At 46.5% G+C, this 17561-nt stretch overlaps 1 protein-coding gene and 1 long non-coding RNA gene across 3 annotated transcripts; both read right to left on the bottom strand.

Annotated features, from left to right (window-relative positions):
- Positions 1-122: 122 nt before the first annotated feature.
- Positions 123-2175, bottom strand: LOC110740514. Its single transcript, XR_002515153.2, has 2 exons — positions 380-2175; positions 123-267 (listed from the first exon to the last, which is right to left on the bottom strand). It is a non-coding gene; the product is annotated as an uncharacterized LOC110740514 (long non-coding RNA).
- Positions 2176-7137: 4962 nt separating this feature from the next.
- On the bottom strand, positions 7138-17539 carry BPIFA3 (BPI fold containing family A member 3). 2 transcript variants are annotated; one of them, XR_652398.3, is made up of 7 exons: positions 17207-17539; positions 10928-11078; positions 10426-10533; positions 9640-9789; positions 8402-8486; positions 7902-8003; positions 7138-7357 (listed from the first exon to the last, which is right to left on the bottom strand). XR_652398.3 is itself a non-coding variant. In XM_003904855.3 (7 exons), the coding sequence occupies exons 1-7, from the start codon at positions 17328-17330 to the stop codon at positions 7278-7280; spliced, it is 762 nt and encodes a 253-aa protein (XP_003904904.1). In that variant the 5' UTR covers positions 17331-17539; the 3' UTR covers positions 7138-7277. The 2 variants fall into 2 exon arrangements, 1 of the variants encoding a protein (XP_003904904.1); XM_003904855.3 differs by having other exon boundaries at positions 7902-7965.
- Positions 17540-17561: the final 22 nt, after the last annotated feature.

Raw genomic sequence — 17561 nt, 5'->3', positions numbered from 1 at the left:
TCCCCACCACTTGGGCCCTTGGAGTCTGTTTAGCAGATGAAAAGATGAAGACACAGGAAGGCCAAGGTCCTGGACCAGTGAGCGCAGCAAAACCTAACATCTTATAAGCAAAAGTGGAGAGAGAAGGAAGAAATATGCATTTATTAAGCGCTGACTGCATGCCAGGTGCTCTCCATATTTGAACTTCATCTTCTTCAGGAGTGGTTGGTATTGTGGTCTCTCATACATTGGATGAGGAGGCTGAGGGTCAGAAAGGGTGACTGCCTCCTGGGGACACACAGCGGGTGAGTGTTGGAGTCAGTTGACCCCGCCACCCTCCATGTCTTTCTGAGTCCCTGGTAATCAGTGGGCCACACTGCTCCCTCACACTGGGCTTTACCGGCCTGCTCCACTGCTCTCCAGATTCTGGGTGGGGCCTCCAAGGCTTTGGGGCCGTGGCTTTGACCTTCATTATCCATTCAAGGTACTTGCTGGACTCTGCCCACATCTTGTACATGGCAGTCATCCTCACAGTGGTCCCATCGTATGACTCTTCTGGGTCGGGTCAGGTTGCTGCTATCCTTGTGGGAAAACTGAGGCAGATAAGGCAAGGAATTAATAGAGTTTGTGCAGCCAGTTAATGAAAGCTTACACCCTCTGGTTTGAGGTCGGGAGGCTGTGTCTGTACTGCATCCGAAAGTGGGTGAATTTGGGCTCAAACGGCTCTGGTTCAAATCCTACGACCCTGGGCAAGTCAGTCCAGTCCCCTGAACTTCATTTAGTTTCCTCGCCTGTAAAATTTGGGGAGAATAAAATCCGCCTCACAGGGCTATGGGGAGATGATGTCTGGGGAGCTGGTATGAATCACAGTTCATAAACTCGGGCATCCACACATCTTTCTGATTTATCTATACTTTACCATTTCAAATACCATTTTGCTCAGGAACAGAAATGTCCCCATTCCCCCCTGGGGTTTCATGTCTGTGCTAGGGGCTTCATTTGTGCCAAGGGGGCTGCCTGTCCCTGTTTTTGGCTGGCAATACGGAGACAGCCATGTGCCGTCTGCTCCTAGACTGCGGAGACACTGTACTTCCCTCCTGGTGAAAGGTCCCTTCGGATTTAGCATTTACTTTCAACTGCTTCGTAAGACACAGAATTGTTCTGCTGTTCGCCAGTCCCTTGGGCCTGATACAGGGCTGTGAGGGTCTGCCCAAGCCCACCTGCCTGGATCCACCTAGACCTTCCCGTTACCCTTCTCTCCCCGGGGTCTCATCCTCTCTTCTGGCTCAGGCTCTGGGAGGGAGCGTGGACACAGACACCCTCTGTCCCTGGATCCCACACATGTGCCTGGGACTCTGTTCCCTTCCTCCCACACCCAGGTCTGCCTGGGAGCAGCAAGGGACTGAGTCACCATCAGAACCCACCAGAACTATGCTCCTTCCAGTTCTCCTGGACCCTCACACTTCACCAACCCAACATAGGGCATTTTCTAGTCTTGTGGGCAGGAAGTTTTGCTTCAACTTCATTATGTGTGTGCTGTTCTCAGACTCCCCTATGCCCTGATTTTAACAAGTCAAAAGCCAAGACTATAAAAACAAAAAAACTTACAGTAAAATTGACTTCTTTTAGTGGTATGGTCCTTTGAGTCTTACTACGTGTATAGTCAGCCACCATCATAATCAGAGTACAGAACAGTTTCATCCTCCCAAAAAGCACTCTCATGGGTCCCTTTACAGTCACCCCCTGCCCCCATCTGCTGGCAACCACCTGTTTGTTCTCTGTCACTACCACTACCACTTTATCAAAAACTCAGGCTCCTGAAAGTCAAGAGCCTTGTTTCTGCTTCTGTTGAAACTGCCCTCCCTTGTGGCCACAGGGATTGCATGCTCCATGCCCTGAACAGGGGAAAGGTCTCAAGGCACCAGGAAACAAATGGAAGGACACACCATGAACGTTTTAAGAGGTTTACCCCACACTGGTGACATCAGTACCCTCCCCATGTGTTTCTCAGAAACTGTAGGTGATGCCTTTCCTTCCTACTTCTCAGATTGCAATTGTGTTTGGAAGCCTTTGCTGAGGGTGTTTTGTCAATCAAGAGATCCATGTCTGGCCAGGTGTCGTGGCTCACACCCGTAATCTCAGCACCTTGGGAGGCCGAGGCGGGTGCATCATTTGAGGTCAGGAGTTTAAGACCAGCCTGGCCAACATGGCGAAACCCCATCTCTACTAAAAATACAAAAATTAGCTAGGCATTAGTGGTGCGCACCTGTAAACCCAGCTACTCGGGAGGCTGAGGCAGGAGAACTGCTTGAGCCTGGGAGGTGGAGGTTGCAGTGAGCCGAGATTGTGTCACTGCATTCCAGTCTGGGTGACAGAGTAAGACTCCGTCACAAACAAACAAACAAACAAAAGATCCATTTCTAAAGGGCAGAATTGGTTTGATTTTTCAAAGGGCTGTGACCTATGCTAGTATGAAAGGTCTCTTCTCCAGAATGTGAGAATGGGATGTGGGATCTGCTCCCCAGGAGAAAGCTCAGGGTGGGGACTGAGTTAGAGAGGGTCTTCAGATGGACTTGGAAGCTCCAGAGCATTCCCAGAGAGCCAGGAACCCCAACTTAGATGAAACAAATATATATTATCAAGTAGGGTTTGCTTCAGGCAAGCTTCCCTTGCTTTTGAGATTAATCTTTGCGCTTGCTTTTAAAGTGCAAAAAATAAAAATAAAAATACTACTACTAATGATAAACAACCTTTCGTGAGACACTAGTGCTTTATGCCACCTATAACAAGCCTGTGGGGAAACTGAGGCTCAGGGAGGACAGTGACTTGCCCAGGGTCATCTCAGCTGGGAAGAGGTGAAGTCGGACTGTCATCTTTGGCTTCAGTGCCCTTACTTTAAGTGCAAGTTTGCATCACAGTTTTCAGTTCAGAAAGCACCTGCCCATCTTCCCTGGAGCCCTCCCGTTGATGGAGCTCTTCCCCTGCCAAACCCCCCATTTTTCTTTTGAGACAGTTTCACTCTGTCGCCCAGGCTGAACCGTAGTGGTGCCATTACAGTTCACTGCCGCCTCGACCTCCCGAGCTCAGGTGATCCTCTCGCTTCAGCCTTCTAGGTAACTGGGACTTTAGGTGTGCACCACCACGCCTGGCTAATTTTCATGTTTTTTGTAGAGACATGGTTTTGCCAAGTGATCTGGCTCAAGTGATCTGCCTGTCTTGGCCTCTCAAGTGCTGGGATTACAGGTGTAAGCCACCGTGCACAGCCTTAAGAAATTTTATTGTAGTAAGAGCACTTAACATGAGAGCCACTGAGTTTTGTTTTTTTTTAAACAGAGTCTTTCTCTTTCTTTCTTTTCTTTCTTTCTCTCTTTCCTTCTTTCTTTCTCTCTTCTTCCTTTCTCTCTCTCTCTTTCTCTCTCCTTCCTTCCTTCCTTCCTTCCTTCCTTCCTTCCTTCCTTCCTTCCTTCCTTCCTTCCTTCCTTCCTTCTCTCTCTCTCTCTCTCTCTCTCTCTCGTCTTGCTCTGTCTCCTAGGCAGGAGTGCCGTGGCATAATCTCAGCTCACTGTAACTTCTGCCTCCCAGGTTCAAGTGATTCCTTGTGCCTCAGCCTCCCGAGTAGCTGGGATTATAGGTGTGTGCCACCACGCCCAGCTAATTTTTGTATTAATATTTTTAGTAGAGACGGGGTTTCACCATGTTGATCAGACTGGTCTCAAACTCCTGACCTCAGGTGATTCGCCCCCCTCAGCCTCCCAAAGTGTTGGGATTACAGGCGTGAGCCACTGTGCCTGGCCTTAACAAAGTTTTAAGTGTACAACACAGCCTTGTTAACTGTAGGCACAATGTTGTATGACAGATCTCTAGAACTGATTTGTTGCACCCCCTCCAATTTGGGGAAACACATGTAGCTCCCAGCCCAATACCTGGCACAGAGTCAGTGCCCAGTAGTGGGAGGGCATGGAAGTTATAAGGCACAGAAGGGCAGAGCCAGGACTGAGGTTCTGAACATTTGGGGCTGAATTGGAGCCTTAAACCATCCCCCATTGTGAACCCCAGTATCCTAATAGAGGTCCATTGTCCAACAAGCCCTTCCAGGAGGAAATGTAATGAGTCTGTGCTCCATGAACCTTAAAATGAAAACAGAATGCCAGAAACCCAAGGAGGTCCCTACAGGGAGCCCTGCGCCAGCCCAGAAACGGTCAGGAGGAAGGCAGACAAAAGCTGCCTTCACCAGTGAACCAGGTAGCCTTGTTGGGGACCAGGCCTGGCCCTCCTGTGTTTGCTCTTTGAATCATGAGCAGGAAGAACCCCACAAGCTCACGGCTGGCAAGGGGAACATTAGCGTTTAGGGTTGCAAATCCCCGGTGAAGCATTTCGGATTAGGGAGCTTGAATTCAAAGACAGAGATGTGAGATTCTCCTGCCCTATTCTCATCTCTGAGCTGTTGACATTTCCTTATTTGAGCTTGTCAGTCCCACTGAACACATATTTCATCAGTCCCCACCGTGTGTGTGTGTGCGTGAGTGTGTGTGTGGTTGGGTGGGGGGTGTTGGAAGGAAGGGAAGACTGGGAGGGAGGACTGACGGTGGTTGAGAGCGTGGGCTCTAGAGCTGGCTGCCTGAGTGCAGTCAATGTGGCCATTTCCTTAAGTGTGACCTTAGACAAGTGACTTTATTCTCCGAGCCTCAGGCTTCTCATGTATAAAGTGAGCTGAAATTTTGTATCTGGTGGGGTTGCTGGGAGGCATTGATAAGATGCTGGATGTAAGCTCTGAGCACCAAAAAGCTCTGGATATAACAAGTGCTTAATGTGTGTGCTACTGTGATTAATATGTGTGTTTTATTTTCCCTTGATTTCTCAGGTTGCTTTTCCAACTCTTGGTTGGAGGAGAGTGGGAATCCATATTTAATAATTGAATAATCAACAGTCAAATCATTAACAATGGATTAAATGACTTTTTTTTTTTTTTTTTTTTGGTGAGATGGAGCCTCACTCTGTTGCCCAGACTGGAGTGCAGTGGAATGAACTTGGCTCACTGAACCTCTGCCTCCTGGGTTCAAGCAATTCTCCTGCCTCAGCTTCCTGAGTAACTGGAATTACAGGCAACAAAATCGCCATGCCTGGCTAATTTTTGTATTTTTAGTAGAGACGGAGTTTCACCATGTTGGCCAGGCTGGTCTCAAACTCCTGAGCTCAAATGATCCACCCACCTTGGCCTCGCAAAGAGCTGGGATTACAGGTATAAGCCACTGTACCTGGCTGGATTAAGTGACATTTAATAAGTATTTTCCATGAACCCATCACATATGAAATATACTGCAAATGGTTTTTCATGGCTTTACTCCTTACAAGCATCCTGCGTTATAAATACATATATGGACTTTTTAGAGAGACAAAGTCTTGCTCTATCACCAGGCTGGAGTGCAGTTTTGCAATCATAGCTCACTGTAACCTTGAACTCCTAGGCTCAAGCAATCCCCCTGCCTCAGCCTCCCAAGTAGTGGTGACTACAGGTGCGTGCTGCTACCTCCAGCTAAGTTTTCAAGCTTTTTGTAGACATAGGGTCTTGCTGCATTGCCTAGGCTGGTCTCGAACTCCTGGCCTCAAGCAATCCTCCAGCCTCAGCCTCCCAAAGTGTTGGGATTACAGGTGTGAGCCATCACAACCGGCCAATATTTTTATTGCAAAATTGTTAAAGTGGCCGGGCGTGGTGGCTCAAGCCTGTAATCCCAGCACTTTGGGAGGCCGAGACGGGCGGATCACGAGGTCAGGAGATCGAGACCATCCTGGCTAACATGGTGAAACCCCGTCTCTACTAAAAAATACAAAAAACTAGCCGGGCGAGGTGGCGGGCGCCTGTAGTCCCAGCTACTCGGGAGGCTGAGGCAGGAGAATGGCGTAAACCGGGGAGGCGGAGCTTGCAGTGAGCTGAGATCCGGCCACTGCACTCCAGCCTGGGCGACAGAGCAAGACTCCGTCTCAAAAAAAAAAAAAAAAAAAAAAAAAAAAAAAAAAAAATTGTTAAAGTGCATTACACGTAAGAAAAATGCATATATGTAAATAGCTCAATGAGTTTTCAGAAACCAAACATCCCTTCCCATACCCAGCACCTAGATCAGGAAACAGAATGTTATAAGCTCTCCCGAAGCCCCCTTCAATGCCCTCTTAGCATCTAACCCTTGCCCCAAGGTAACCACTATCTTATCTCTGGTGGCACGGATTAGTTTTGCTGTTTTGGGACTCACATAAATGGGAGACGCAACACGTGCCCTTTTGCCTATGGCTTCTTTCATGTAACATTCTGTTTATGAGATTCGTCCATGTGGCTGTGGGCAATTTTTGGTCATTTCCATCACTATAGAGATTCCAGTGGGTGCCCATCCCACAAGATATCTGCCCATTCTATTTATTCATTCTTTTGATGGGCATGGGGGGATGCTGAGTTTGGGGTTATGATGAACGTTGCTGCTACGAGCTTCCTTGCCTTTTGCTCCACACGTGCATGTATTTTTGCTGAGAATACACTAAGTAGTGGAATTGCTGAGTTGTAAAGCAAGCCTATGTTTAACTTTAAGAGATGCCTTATAAAGTGGTGGTAGAACTGATCTCGCACCAGCAGCGTTGGATGGCTTCTGTTGTTCCACATCTTGCAAGATTTCTATTCCCATTTTGCAAATGATGAAGACAGAAAGGTAACAAGCTTTGTCCCAAATGCAGCTAGTGGAGCCTAAGACTAGAATCCAACCACTCATTGAGCCACAAATATTTACTGAGCACGCACTCTGTGCCAGCTGTATGCTGGGGCATGGGTCACCATGCTGCATGGCACCTACACCCTCATGGAACTGCCAGTTGGGCCGAATTGAAGGTGAGCTCAGGTGTGTTTGGTGCCCATGGTTTCACTTTTCCACTCTCTCACACTTTCTCTACACCCCCTTGGAGCTCAGCAGTATTCTTGACACATATTAGGTGCCCAGTAAATATGGAATGAAAGAATGAGAGAATGAGAAATCTCAACAGGCCCCTCCCTGCATTTTTTTTTTTGTTGGCATTTCTGGGCTGATGAGCAACCGTAGGGATATTTGTTCTCAGGAGGATACTTCATCAGGTCTGACTTCTAGACCTAAACCCCAGGGCCCAGGCGGGAGGGACCTGTGCATCCTTCAGAGCTAGAGTTTATTGTGGGAGAGGATGGGATGTCCACAGGGTCTGGGGCAAAGTTTTTAGGGTAGCAGAAGCCCCACTCTAAGGGAGACTTAAGGTCCCAAGATGTGGACTTTCCTTCTGATCAGCAGTAGTTAGCTGGGGGGTGCCCCAGCCTGGCATGCAGAGGGTTGGCTGGATTCCTGGTGGGTTGGTTCATAAGCAGCCTCCTGTTCTGTAAAGAGAAAAGGTAGCATCTGTCACCAGCGTGCCCACCTCCCAACTCCCACACTGAAGGGAAACCATCATCTATCCATGGTGACCAAAGGCGAGTGTCGGGAGTGTTCACATGAAAACCCTCCCCAAATGATGCTGAATTATTTGCTTCTTGGTGTCTTCACTTTACTAGTCTATGAGCTCTATATGAGCAGGGACTGTAACTGTTTATCTGTAACTGGAGTAGAGATGGTCTCAGGTTTGGGGTGGGACCAGTGCTCCCTACTGGATTGGGTGGAGATCTTGGGAGAAGCTAGAATCCCTGGTAACCTGATGACTTCAGTGACTTGGCAGGGCACAGCCTGCTTGGTAGGGGTACGTTCTGCTGTCCCAGCTCTCTTGGGGGACAGTGTGGTCATCATAATATGGTCACCTCTAAAGTGTTCTCACAGCACATGCAGATGCCCCTTAGCAGGCCTCCCTGGGGGCTCCAGGGACAGGGGTACCTCTTTCAGCCCCTTGCCAGTCCTAAGGAGTCCTCACTGGATGGACCAGACACTCACCTATGAGGCTTTTCAACAGTTTCACATCCAGCTGCCCGAGGATTTCACCGATCAGAGGACATACCTGGACCATCAGCACAGAGAGAAGGATCAGGCCAGGGGCTGGAAAAGGAAAACTGAAGTGCCTGTGGCAGGAAACTTTAAGTCCATGGGATTTTTCTAGTAGGAATCATGGCCAGAGTGGCTCCCTGGTAGTGAGCGCCAACTACCTGCTCAGTGTCATGCACAACACTTCCACGCTTTGTCTCCACAAATCCTCATCATATAAGACAGGGACTGTGGTGGTTCCCATACTACAGGTGGGAACACTGAGGCTCAGGGAGGCAAAGTCTCTTGCTCAAGGATAGCCTGACAAAACTCATGGCCAACCTGAAGTTTCAAATTGAGATATTTCAAGCTCCAAAACCCAATGTTTGAAATCCTTTGCTAAATTGCCAGTGGATATGCCTTGACCCTCGGACTCAAGATTGCTCAAGATGCAAAGTTTTTTCTAAACTTACTTGACTTTCTACCAGTTGTGGGAGAACTTCTTGCAGGTTATCTTTGAGGTTGTGGAGGAACTGTTTCATCTTTGGTGGGATAGCCCTAGAAAGAAAGGTAGAGGTACAGAACAGAACAGAGCAATCTAGGCAACATTAAAGCCAGGAGGTATGTGTTGAGTACGCCTTCCACAGTCTTTTAATCCTCACTCAGCCCCATGCCAGAAGTATCATTGTCAGTGATCGTCAAAGGGGTAGCTTGGACCTTGCCCAAGGTCACACAGCTAATAAGTGCTGGTTATATAAGAAACATGGCAATAGAGCACCAGATTCCAGAGTCTTTCCCTTACACTGTCCTCCCATGAATGTCTGGTACAATCTAGGTACTCAATGAATATCTGATGAACAAATGATCAGACATCCACTGAGGTCTTCATTGCTTTCAGCATTCCAGAATTACAGAGATAAATCAGGCACAAATCTTGCCTTCAAGGGACTTACAGTCAGTTGAAATTGAAAGACTTGGTCAGCCAACCTATGGAGCTTTATTAAAGCTGTATTTTGTGTCTTGTTCACCACTGTATCCCTAGCATCAGATGTGGTGCTGGCATACAGTAGATTTTTGGGAAACATATGAATGAATGAGGGATAAGGAGGAGCTTCAGGGAAGATGGGAAGGGCATTCCAGGCAACAGGATCAGCATGTGCAAAGGCACAGTGGTGTAAAAATGCGTGGTGTGTGGTGGAGGACAAAGGGCTGAAAAGTTGGCAGGGGAGAGGACAAGCAGGGCCTTGAGTGAAATTTGGGAGTTGCTCTTTATCCAGAGGGCACTGGGAACCACTGGAGGCTTTGGAGCAGGGGCTTGGGCATGGCCAAATTTCTGTGTTAGAAAGTTATTTCTGCTGCAGGATGGGAAATGGAGAGTAGGAGGGGACATCCGGGAAAGCCAGGAGGAGGCTCTTGTAGTGCTCCGGGTAGTGGAGTAGGAGATGGAGATGAAAGAGAGAACCTGAGGGCTACTAGGAAGTCATTAATGGGAACTGGTGATGATGGGCCTGAGGAGTAGGGAGGGAGAAGAGTCTGGCTTCTGGGAGGGTGGTAGGGTCATCACGGTTGGGAACACGGGAGGAAGAGCAGATCCTGGGGGAAGGATGAGATCTGCTTTGGACTAATTTAGGAGATGGTCAGGAAGTGACGCTGCAGCTGGGGCTTGTCAGGAAGGAGGCCCAGCTCTGGGGAGGGGCAGCTGGGGTCTTACTCGGTGAGGACGGCCACGTGGACACTGCTGGGCTCTGCATCGCATTTGCCTATCACCAGATCCCTCCGGCCAAACTCGTCTTTCTCCAGCCAGAACTCCACAACGATGCTCATGTGTGCACACATCTTTATGATGTTGTTATCGAAGGGCCTGCAGATGAGAAAGGAGGAGGAGGAAGGGCAAGGGGAGGAGGTAGAGAAAGAGTAGAAATCTCCGTGTTGGCAAAGATGGGCACTGTCCACTGTCAGGGCTTCCCCTGGCACTCTGAGTCCTTTCAACAAACTAGGCCCAGTTAAATCCCGAAGTCAGTGATTAAAGAGAAAACAGCTGTAGCCAGAGAAACTTTGAAAATCCCTTAAATAGGCCTTTGGAAATTCAAACGTTGAGAGCTAATCTCTGTTTCAAAAATCTTTCCCATTTAGCTGCATCCTCCCTTTCTTGGGGGCAGTGGATGTCAAAGGATAGTTTGAACAGGAGGATGGTGAGCAGGGGCGATGAGATGATTACAGCAGTTCTCCCTTTCTCTCTTTTATCAAGCCCAGTTGTTGTGAACTCTCATAGGTTTGAATGAGCAAATGACTTCCTTCCACTGACTAATGATTGTAATCCATATTTCAGGTGAAGAAACCAAGGCTCAGAGAGGCGAAGTGACTTGCCCAAGGTCACACAGCAAGTGGCTTTGCAAGCCAGGATTTGAATTTAGGTTGGGATCAGAAAGATCTGGATTTCCCAGGTTCCCTGCAAGGAGGGCTAGCACCTCTCAGATGCTGCTTCTGTATGACTCACGGTCTCAATTCAAGGTCAAATTCAAGCGAGATGTTTGCCGAGAACCACTCCTTATGGAATGACATCTGGATCCCACCATAGTCCAGCTGCATGTTGGTGATGTTGATGCTGCACAAGGAAAGAGCAGAGGCCCCGCAAGGGTGAGGGACCTCAGAACAGGTAAGGCTTCCTGCTGAGAAACAAGACTGTCCCGTCTATAAAGAGGGCCTGGCAATGGGATTTGGAGTGTGATTCTTTTATAGATGCTCTGAGGGCAAGAGTCAGGTGCGGGAGCCCTGGACTGCAAGCTGCCCCAGAGTGGCCCTAACAGTGCCACACAGTTTTGATTTGTGCAGCTGGGCCCCCACTCTTCCTCGTGTGGGCCTTCCACCTTCTCTTCTTTCAATCTTCCTACCTTCCCTCTTTACAGGCCTTGAACCTCTCCAGCCCCCCATCGGCTCCACCCTTCGATCTAGAGCTCTATAAAGAGTTCCAGGGCCAGGGATGGAACTCAGGGTCTCACCTGCTCTCTTGCTGCTGCTGGTGTTTCCTGCCGCTGATTAGCCAGCCCACCATCCCTGGGGCCACTTGTGCCAAGGCATTCAGTCTGTCCCCAAAGTGGATGTTCTGGATTCGGCTTTCTGCGTTGTGCTTTATGAGGCCCTGAGCAATAACTGGAAATGCACAAGGACCACTGACTTTGCACAGTGTCATGGAAAAGGTGGGGGGCTTGGGATTCAGAGACCTGGGTTGCAGGCTGGTGCAAGCTCTGATTGCTTAGTGAGTGGTGCATGTCACCGCCTCCCCATGGAGATCTACCTTCTTCATCTATGAAATGAAATTATGCTTTGCAAGACTGATGTGAGAAATAAAGAAAAAAACCTGCAGAGGGTCTGGCAGAAACAGCTGCTCAAAGGAGGGTATCCTGGTTGAAAGTTCACCCAACACTGTATTTCAGTCTGGAGCACGGAGCTAACATACGGGATGTAGATCAGAGTCAATGTTGGTTGAAGAGAAAATTTAGATGGGTAAGTGTGGAGAGAATAGATGTAAATTGCTCCACACCATATCTAGAATAAATTGCAGGACCCAGTGGAGCTTCCACCAGAAAAGAATAAATCTCCCAAAGGAAGGAATTTTTAAAGCTATTGGAGATGCTTAAGTCCTGCCTATTTTGTCTCTAGACCCTCCTGCCTGGGATGAGGATCCAGCTCTGATGAACATCAGAGTGTACCACAGGGCACATCATTTCACTGGTTTTGCCTGCCCTGAGATCAGGTCCCACACTGAGAACTCTGGGTTACTGCAGAGTAGCAGAAACCTTTGTCACACCCCATCCCCCTCCTCCAAGACAGCATCTTGGAGCTGTTTGTTTCAGCAATGTTTGTTTCTGTCGCTTACAAACAAGAATGTGTCTGGAGTAGCAGATCATGATTCAAATCCTGGCTCTATCATCTCCCTGGGTCTTGGCTTCTTCATCTGTATAACAGGGGCAGTACCTCACAGGGTCCTTGTGAGGAATATTAAGACCATTCATTCATTCATCCAACAAATATTTATTGAGCATCTACTGGGTGTCAGGCCCCAAACTGGGCACTGAGGATTCAAACCAGTTTTGTGTCAACTAGGGGAGATAAATATTAAACAAATAGTCTCAAGGATAGAGTGAACCTATAGGTATGGCCAGAGCTCTTGGTAGTTCTTGGTTCGTGATTATAGTGGTGCTTGGGAATTTGTAAGCAGCAGATACCAGTGGTTGCCAGTCTAATATTTGTCCATCCATCCATCCATCCACTCATCCATCCATCCATCCATCCATCCATCCATCCATCCATCCATCTTTCCATTCATCCATCCACTTATCCATTTATTCATTCTATCTTCCTCATCTGAACCCTGATTTGATTCAAGTACTCCTTTAAATTCCTAGTCTAGATGAGGCTGTTGATTATCTGAACCATCAGGTGTGCCTCACCCTCACTGACTGTTTTGGGTTCAAAGTTGGCACATGACCCAGTTGGCTCTATCAGACCAAACAGGAGAGCTCATGTTTCACGTTTGAGGGGAAAATTCTTTTCTCTTTCTCCTATCAGAAAGAAGCAAGACAGCCTATAGTGCCAATGGCCATGGGTTGCCATTTTCTTACCACACTGGGAACCAGCATGAGGATAAAACCATGATGATAGCAGAGCTGAAAAATAGACAAAATCTAGTCTGGAGGTAAGCTTTGAACTCATGACTGAACCAAACCTGGAGCTTGTCCTACCTCTGACTTTCAGTTATGTAAAATGACAACTTTTTTTATTGTGTAAGCCAGGTTGAGTTGGGTTTTCTGTTGCCTGCTGCTAAGTACTCTAACTGATAATATAATTTCACTTCTTGACCCTACCTGAGATCAGGCCCTTCGCTGAGAACTCTGGGTTACTGCAGAGAAGCTGCTACTGGTCATAGCAATAAACATATGCACAGTCAAAGCACTTTTCACATACTTTTCATCATTTAAGTTTGAAAAGCAGCTTCATGAACTAACATTCTAACTGCACTCATTGTATAAATGAGGTTACCTGGATTCAGAATTATACACCAATATATTCAATAACCTAAATGAAAAGGATACATTCATGATAAACCACAACATTCCAAGTTCTGATGAGGAAAAATAGAAAATATTCATAACCAAAGAAATTAAGAAATTTCTTAACAAATAAAAATAGTGATTGAAGATCTCATTCTCCAAGAGCTTCTGACCTAGAAGATTTTACAGAGAGTTTTATCAAACTTTTATAAAGAGAAAACTGTGAAAGAAAATGGAAAAACAGAAAGATGTTAAATTCATTCTCTGAGGTTAGTATAACTTTCCTAGCCTCAAGGACAATACCAAGAAAAGAAAGTTACATATTAGTTTTATGTATGAAAAGTTTGCTAAGATCCTAAACAAATTATTAGTTAATGAAATCTTGGCCAGGTGCAGTGGCTCACGCCTGTAATCCCAATGTTTTGGGAGGCCGAGGCAGGCGGATCACCTGAGGTCCGGAGTTTGAAACCAGCCTGGCCAACATGGTGAAACCCTGTCTCTACTAAAAATACATAAATCCATAGGGTGTGATGGTGGGGGCACCTGCAATCCCAGCTACTCGGGAGGCTGAGGCAGGAGAATCATTTGAACCTGGACTGGGAGGTGGAGGTTGCAATGAGCTGAGATCCCGCCACCATACTCCAGCCTGGGTGACAGAGCAAGACTCCATTGCAAAAACAACAACAACAACAACAACAAAACAACAACAACAAAAACACACACAAAAAACTACTAGTACATCATAAAAACGTTCATTTTAGAAATGTTGGCAAGGTTCAACCGCAGAAAAATCTATTAATACAATTTATCATTTAGTAGGTTGGAGGAAAAAAGTGATTAACTTTTAGATGCAGAGAAACTTTTGTTAAAGGTCAGTACTGACTTATGATTAAGAAAAATTCATAAAACTAGGGGCATAAGGAACAAGTTTAATGTGATAAACACTATATTCCAAAAACCTACAGAAAATATGCTTGGAGGGGAATTCTGGATTCATTTCCATTTCTGTAGAAGGCTCTGGCTACAATGCAAGATAAGAAAAAGGCACAGGGAGTGTAAGGCTTAGAAGAGGAAAGATAAAGCTATTACTACTTACAGATAATATAATACTCTAGATAGAAAAACTCACAGAATAAATAAAACAATAAAACTAAAAGAGGTCAGCAAGGCTTTTGAATATCAGAAGAAGTCAACAGCTTTCCTTCCATCTGTACCTGCAATTCCAACTAGAAAATATAATAGATTAGGTAGCATTTACATGGCAATGAAAACTATAAATTCTCTAGGAATCACGTTAACAAATCATGCTTGAGACATTGATAGGACTTTAAAATTATATTATGGGATATATAGTAAAATCTGAATAAATGAAAAGATACACTAAGTTTATGATTGGGAAGTAAAAAATATCAACTCCCTTTAAATTAACAAATTCATTTTAACTCCAATCAAATTTCCAGATGATTTTTTTTTTTTTTTTTTTTTTTGAGACAGACTCTCACTCTCTCGCCCAGGCTGGAGTGCAGTAACATGATCTCCATTCACTGCAAGCTCCACCTCTTGGGTTCAAGCCATTCTCCTGCCTCAGCCTCCTGAGTAGCTGGGACTACAGGCCCTCGCCACCATGCCTGGCTAAGTTTTTGTACTTTTAGTAGAGATGGGATTTCACTGTATTAGCTAGGATGGTCTCGATCTCCTGACCTCGTGATTCGCCCTCCTTGGCCTCCCAAAGTGCTGGGATTACAGGCGTGAGTGACCGTGCCTGGCTTGATTTTTTTTTTTTTTTTTTAAGAGACAGGGTCTTTGTTGCTCAGGCTGGAGTGCAGTGGCACAATTATAACTCATTGCAGTCTCAAACTCCTGGGCACAAGTGATCCTCCCACCTCAACCTCCCAAGTAGCTGGGACTACAGGCATGTGCCACCATGCCTGGTTAATTTTCTAATTTTATTTTTGTAGAGGCAGGATCTTGATATGTTGCTCAGGCTGGTCTTGAATTCCTAGGCTCAAGTGATCTCCCACCTCAGCCTCTTAAAGTGCTAGGGAGCCACCATGCCCCACCAGATGAATTTTTTAAAGGAACTCAACACACTCTAAAACTCATTTGGAAGAATATAGGTCTGTTAGATAAAACAGCAGTTTACAAAGATGTTGTATTTACAATACTATGTTATTGGCGTAAAACAAATGTACAGATACAGCACAGGGAGCTTAGCAGTGAATCCTCATTTTTGGGAATTTGATCATTTAGTAGATGAGTTAGGGAAACTGAGTCACATGCAGAGAAGAGAAGCTGAATCTCTGCCTTACATACACAGGCATACATAAAGATAGCCTCCAGAGATGGGTTAAAATCTTAAATGTGAAAGGTAAAACTATAAAGCTATGAGAAAAAAACAAAGTAGAATATGTCTGAGGTAGGAGCCAGGTCTTAAGACTCTCCAAACACAAACTATAAAACAAAATATTGATGAATTTGAAAATATTCCTGTTCAGGGAAGGACCTGCAAAGTTAACAGATGACAGTTTGGGAGAAATATTCACAATGCATAAATCTGACAAAGGGCTAATATCAAGAATTAAGTAATGTTTCTTCAAATCAAAGAGGATTAAAAAAACCCAGAAAAGCAAATTTAAAAACAGACAAAAGGTAAGAACAGGGAATTCAAAGAAGTCAAAATGGGGCTGGGCATGGTGGCTTACGCCTGTAATGCCAGCACTTTGGAAGGCCGAGGTGGGTAGATAACTTGAGGTGAGGGGTTCAAGACCACCTGGCCAACAAGATGAAACCCCCTCCCCACTAAATATACAAAAATTAGCCGGGCATGGTGGCATGCACCTGTAATCTCAGCTACTCAGGAGGCTGAGGCAGGAGAATCGCTTGAACCTGGGAGGCAGACATTGCAGTGAGCCAAGGTCATGCCACTGCACTCCAGCCTGGGCGACAGAGCGAGAATCTCTGTCTCCAAGAAAAAAAGTCAAAATGGTTAACAAAAGTAGAAGATGCTCAAACTTCCCACTCACCAGATAAAGTCAAGCTAAAACAAGTAGTTATCACTCAACTTCATATCAAACTGGCAAAAAAAAAAAAAAAGTCTGAAAGTAATGTCAGTTCAAATTGTGTCCTCTCCTCCCCCAGTGCGACTGTCTTTGGAGACAGGGCCTCTAAAGGGCTAACTGAGGTTAAACGAGGTCATTAGGATGTGGCCCTAAACTGACGGGATTGGTGTCCTTATAAGAAGAAACAGAAGCGATCTCTTTCTCTGCATGCACAGAGAAAAGGCTATATGGAGACATGGAGAACGTGTCTGTCTGCAAGCCAGCAAGACAGGCATCACCAGAAACCAACCCTATTTGCATCTTGATCTTGGACTTCCAGCCTCCAGAACTGTGAGAAAAGGAATATGTGTTGTTTAATTCCCAGTCTGTGGTATCTTGTGAGGACAGCCCTAGCTGACTGATACAGCTCAGTACTCGGCAGTGCTGGGGAACATGGGGAGACAGGTATAGTCATTTCTCACCGGAGCACGTGTAGACCACGTGGCCATTCTAGAGAGGATTCCTGCAGTTTTGGTTAAATTGAGTTTACCTCTACCTCAGGACCCAGCCACTCTCCTTCTGGGTATATCCCAGAGAAATTCTCCCACAGGCCGTAACAGGGACACGTGCAAGGAGGTTCATCTCAGTGTACTTTATAATCGTGGAGAGTTAGGGACAACCTGCATGTTCATCCAGAGGGGAACAGCCAAATAAACTGGGGTGGATGAATCTTATGGCTCTTTCTGCACCAGCTGAAGCAACATAGATGTCAACAGCGTAGTGCTGAGTGAAACCAGTAAAAAAACCAGAATGGGATATATATGGCAATACAATTTATGTAAATTAAAGTACCGAACATACAAGGACACAGGCATATTTAAATATAGCCATTAAACACACTGCAGTGCCTGCCAAGGCAGTAGGGATACGGGAGTGAGAATAAGGGATAAAGGGGGAAATAAGAAAATAAAACAAAAGGGGGACCTTGAAGTAGTTTGTGCCAATGAGGATGTGCTAGAAGTTGGCATATAATCAACACAACCTCAATTTTCTGTACTTGAGGTCCAAGAAAAAAAGAGGGTAAGTGACTAACCTGAAGTCACCCAGCAGGTTAGCGGTGGAGCCCAGATGGCACCTTCCCACCTCCCCGACCCTGTGGGCAGCAGGCAGAGCCCGGGGCTTAGCTTACTTCTTGCCAGGCTGGATTTGTTGTCTCTGTGGGCTTGGGCCAGGCCAGACCAAGGCTGCTTGCGCGGTGCCAAGGGCAAGGCCAGCAACTCGAGGAGGATGAGGAGCCTCCAGAGTGGACACATTGTAGGGTCTGGGACCTGCGGATGTCGAGAGTGTCAGATGGGGCCTGGGCAGATGGCTTTGAGGGTGGCAGTCTGGAGGGATGGGCTCATGGTTTTCTGCAGAAAGATGACATCAGAATTAGCCCCCAGCATGCTGTGGGGAGGGGGTACACTGGACCCTGACAGCTGCCACCAGGGCTTGCTCACATTGGGAGAGCAACAGGTGGAACCCTGGGGGGAGGCCAGGGCTCC

Source organism: Papio anubis, chromosome 16 (genome assembly GCF_008728515.1).
Source record: "Papio anubis isolate 15944 chromosome 16, Panubis1.0, whole genome shotgun sequence".
NCBI lineage: Eukaryota > Metazoa > Chordata > Mammalia > Primates > Cercopithecidae > Papio > Papio anubis.
This window is presented reverse-complemented; position numbering and strand designations above follow the sequence as displayed.

What these genes read in the sequence shown, in the direction of transcription:
- BPIFA3 (XM_003904855.3), bottom strand. Translation starts at nt 17,330, where the DNA reads ATGTGTCCACTCTGGAGGCTCCTCATCCTCCTCGAGTTGCTGGCCTTG. An exon ending in CACAACTGGTAGAAAGTCAA is followed by an intron (nt 7,966 to 8,401) that starts GTAAGTTTAGAA and finishes CTGATGGTCCAG; the next exon opens with GTATGTCCTCTGATCGGTGA. An exon ending in ACTGTTGAAAAGCCTCATAG is followed by an intron (nt 7,358 to 7,901) that starts GTGAGTGTCTGG and finishes TTCTCTTTACAG; the next exon opens with AACAGGAGGCTGCTTATGAA.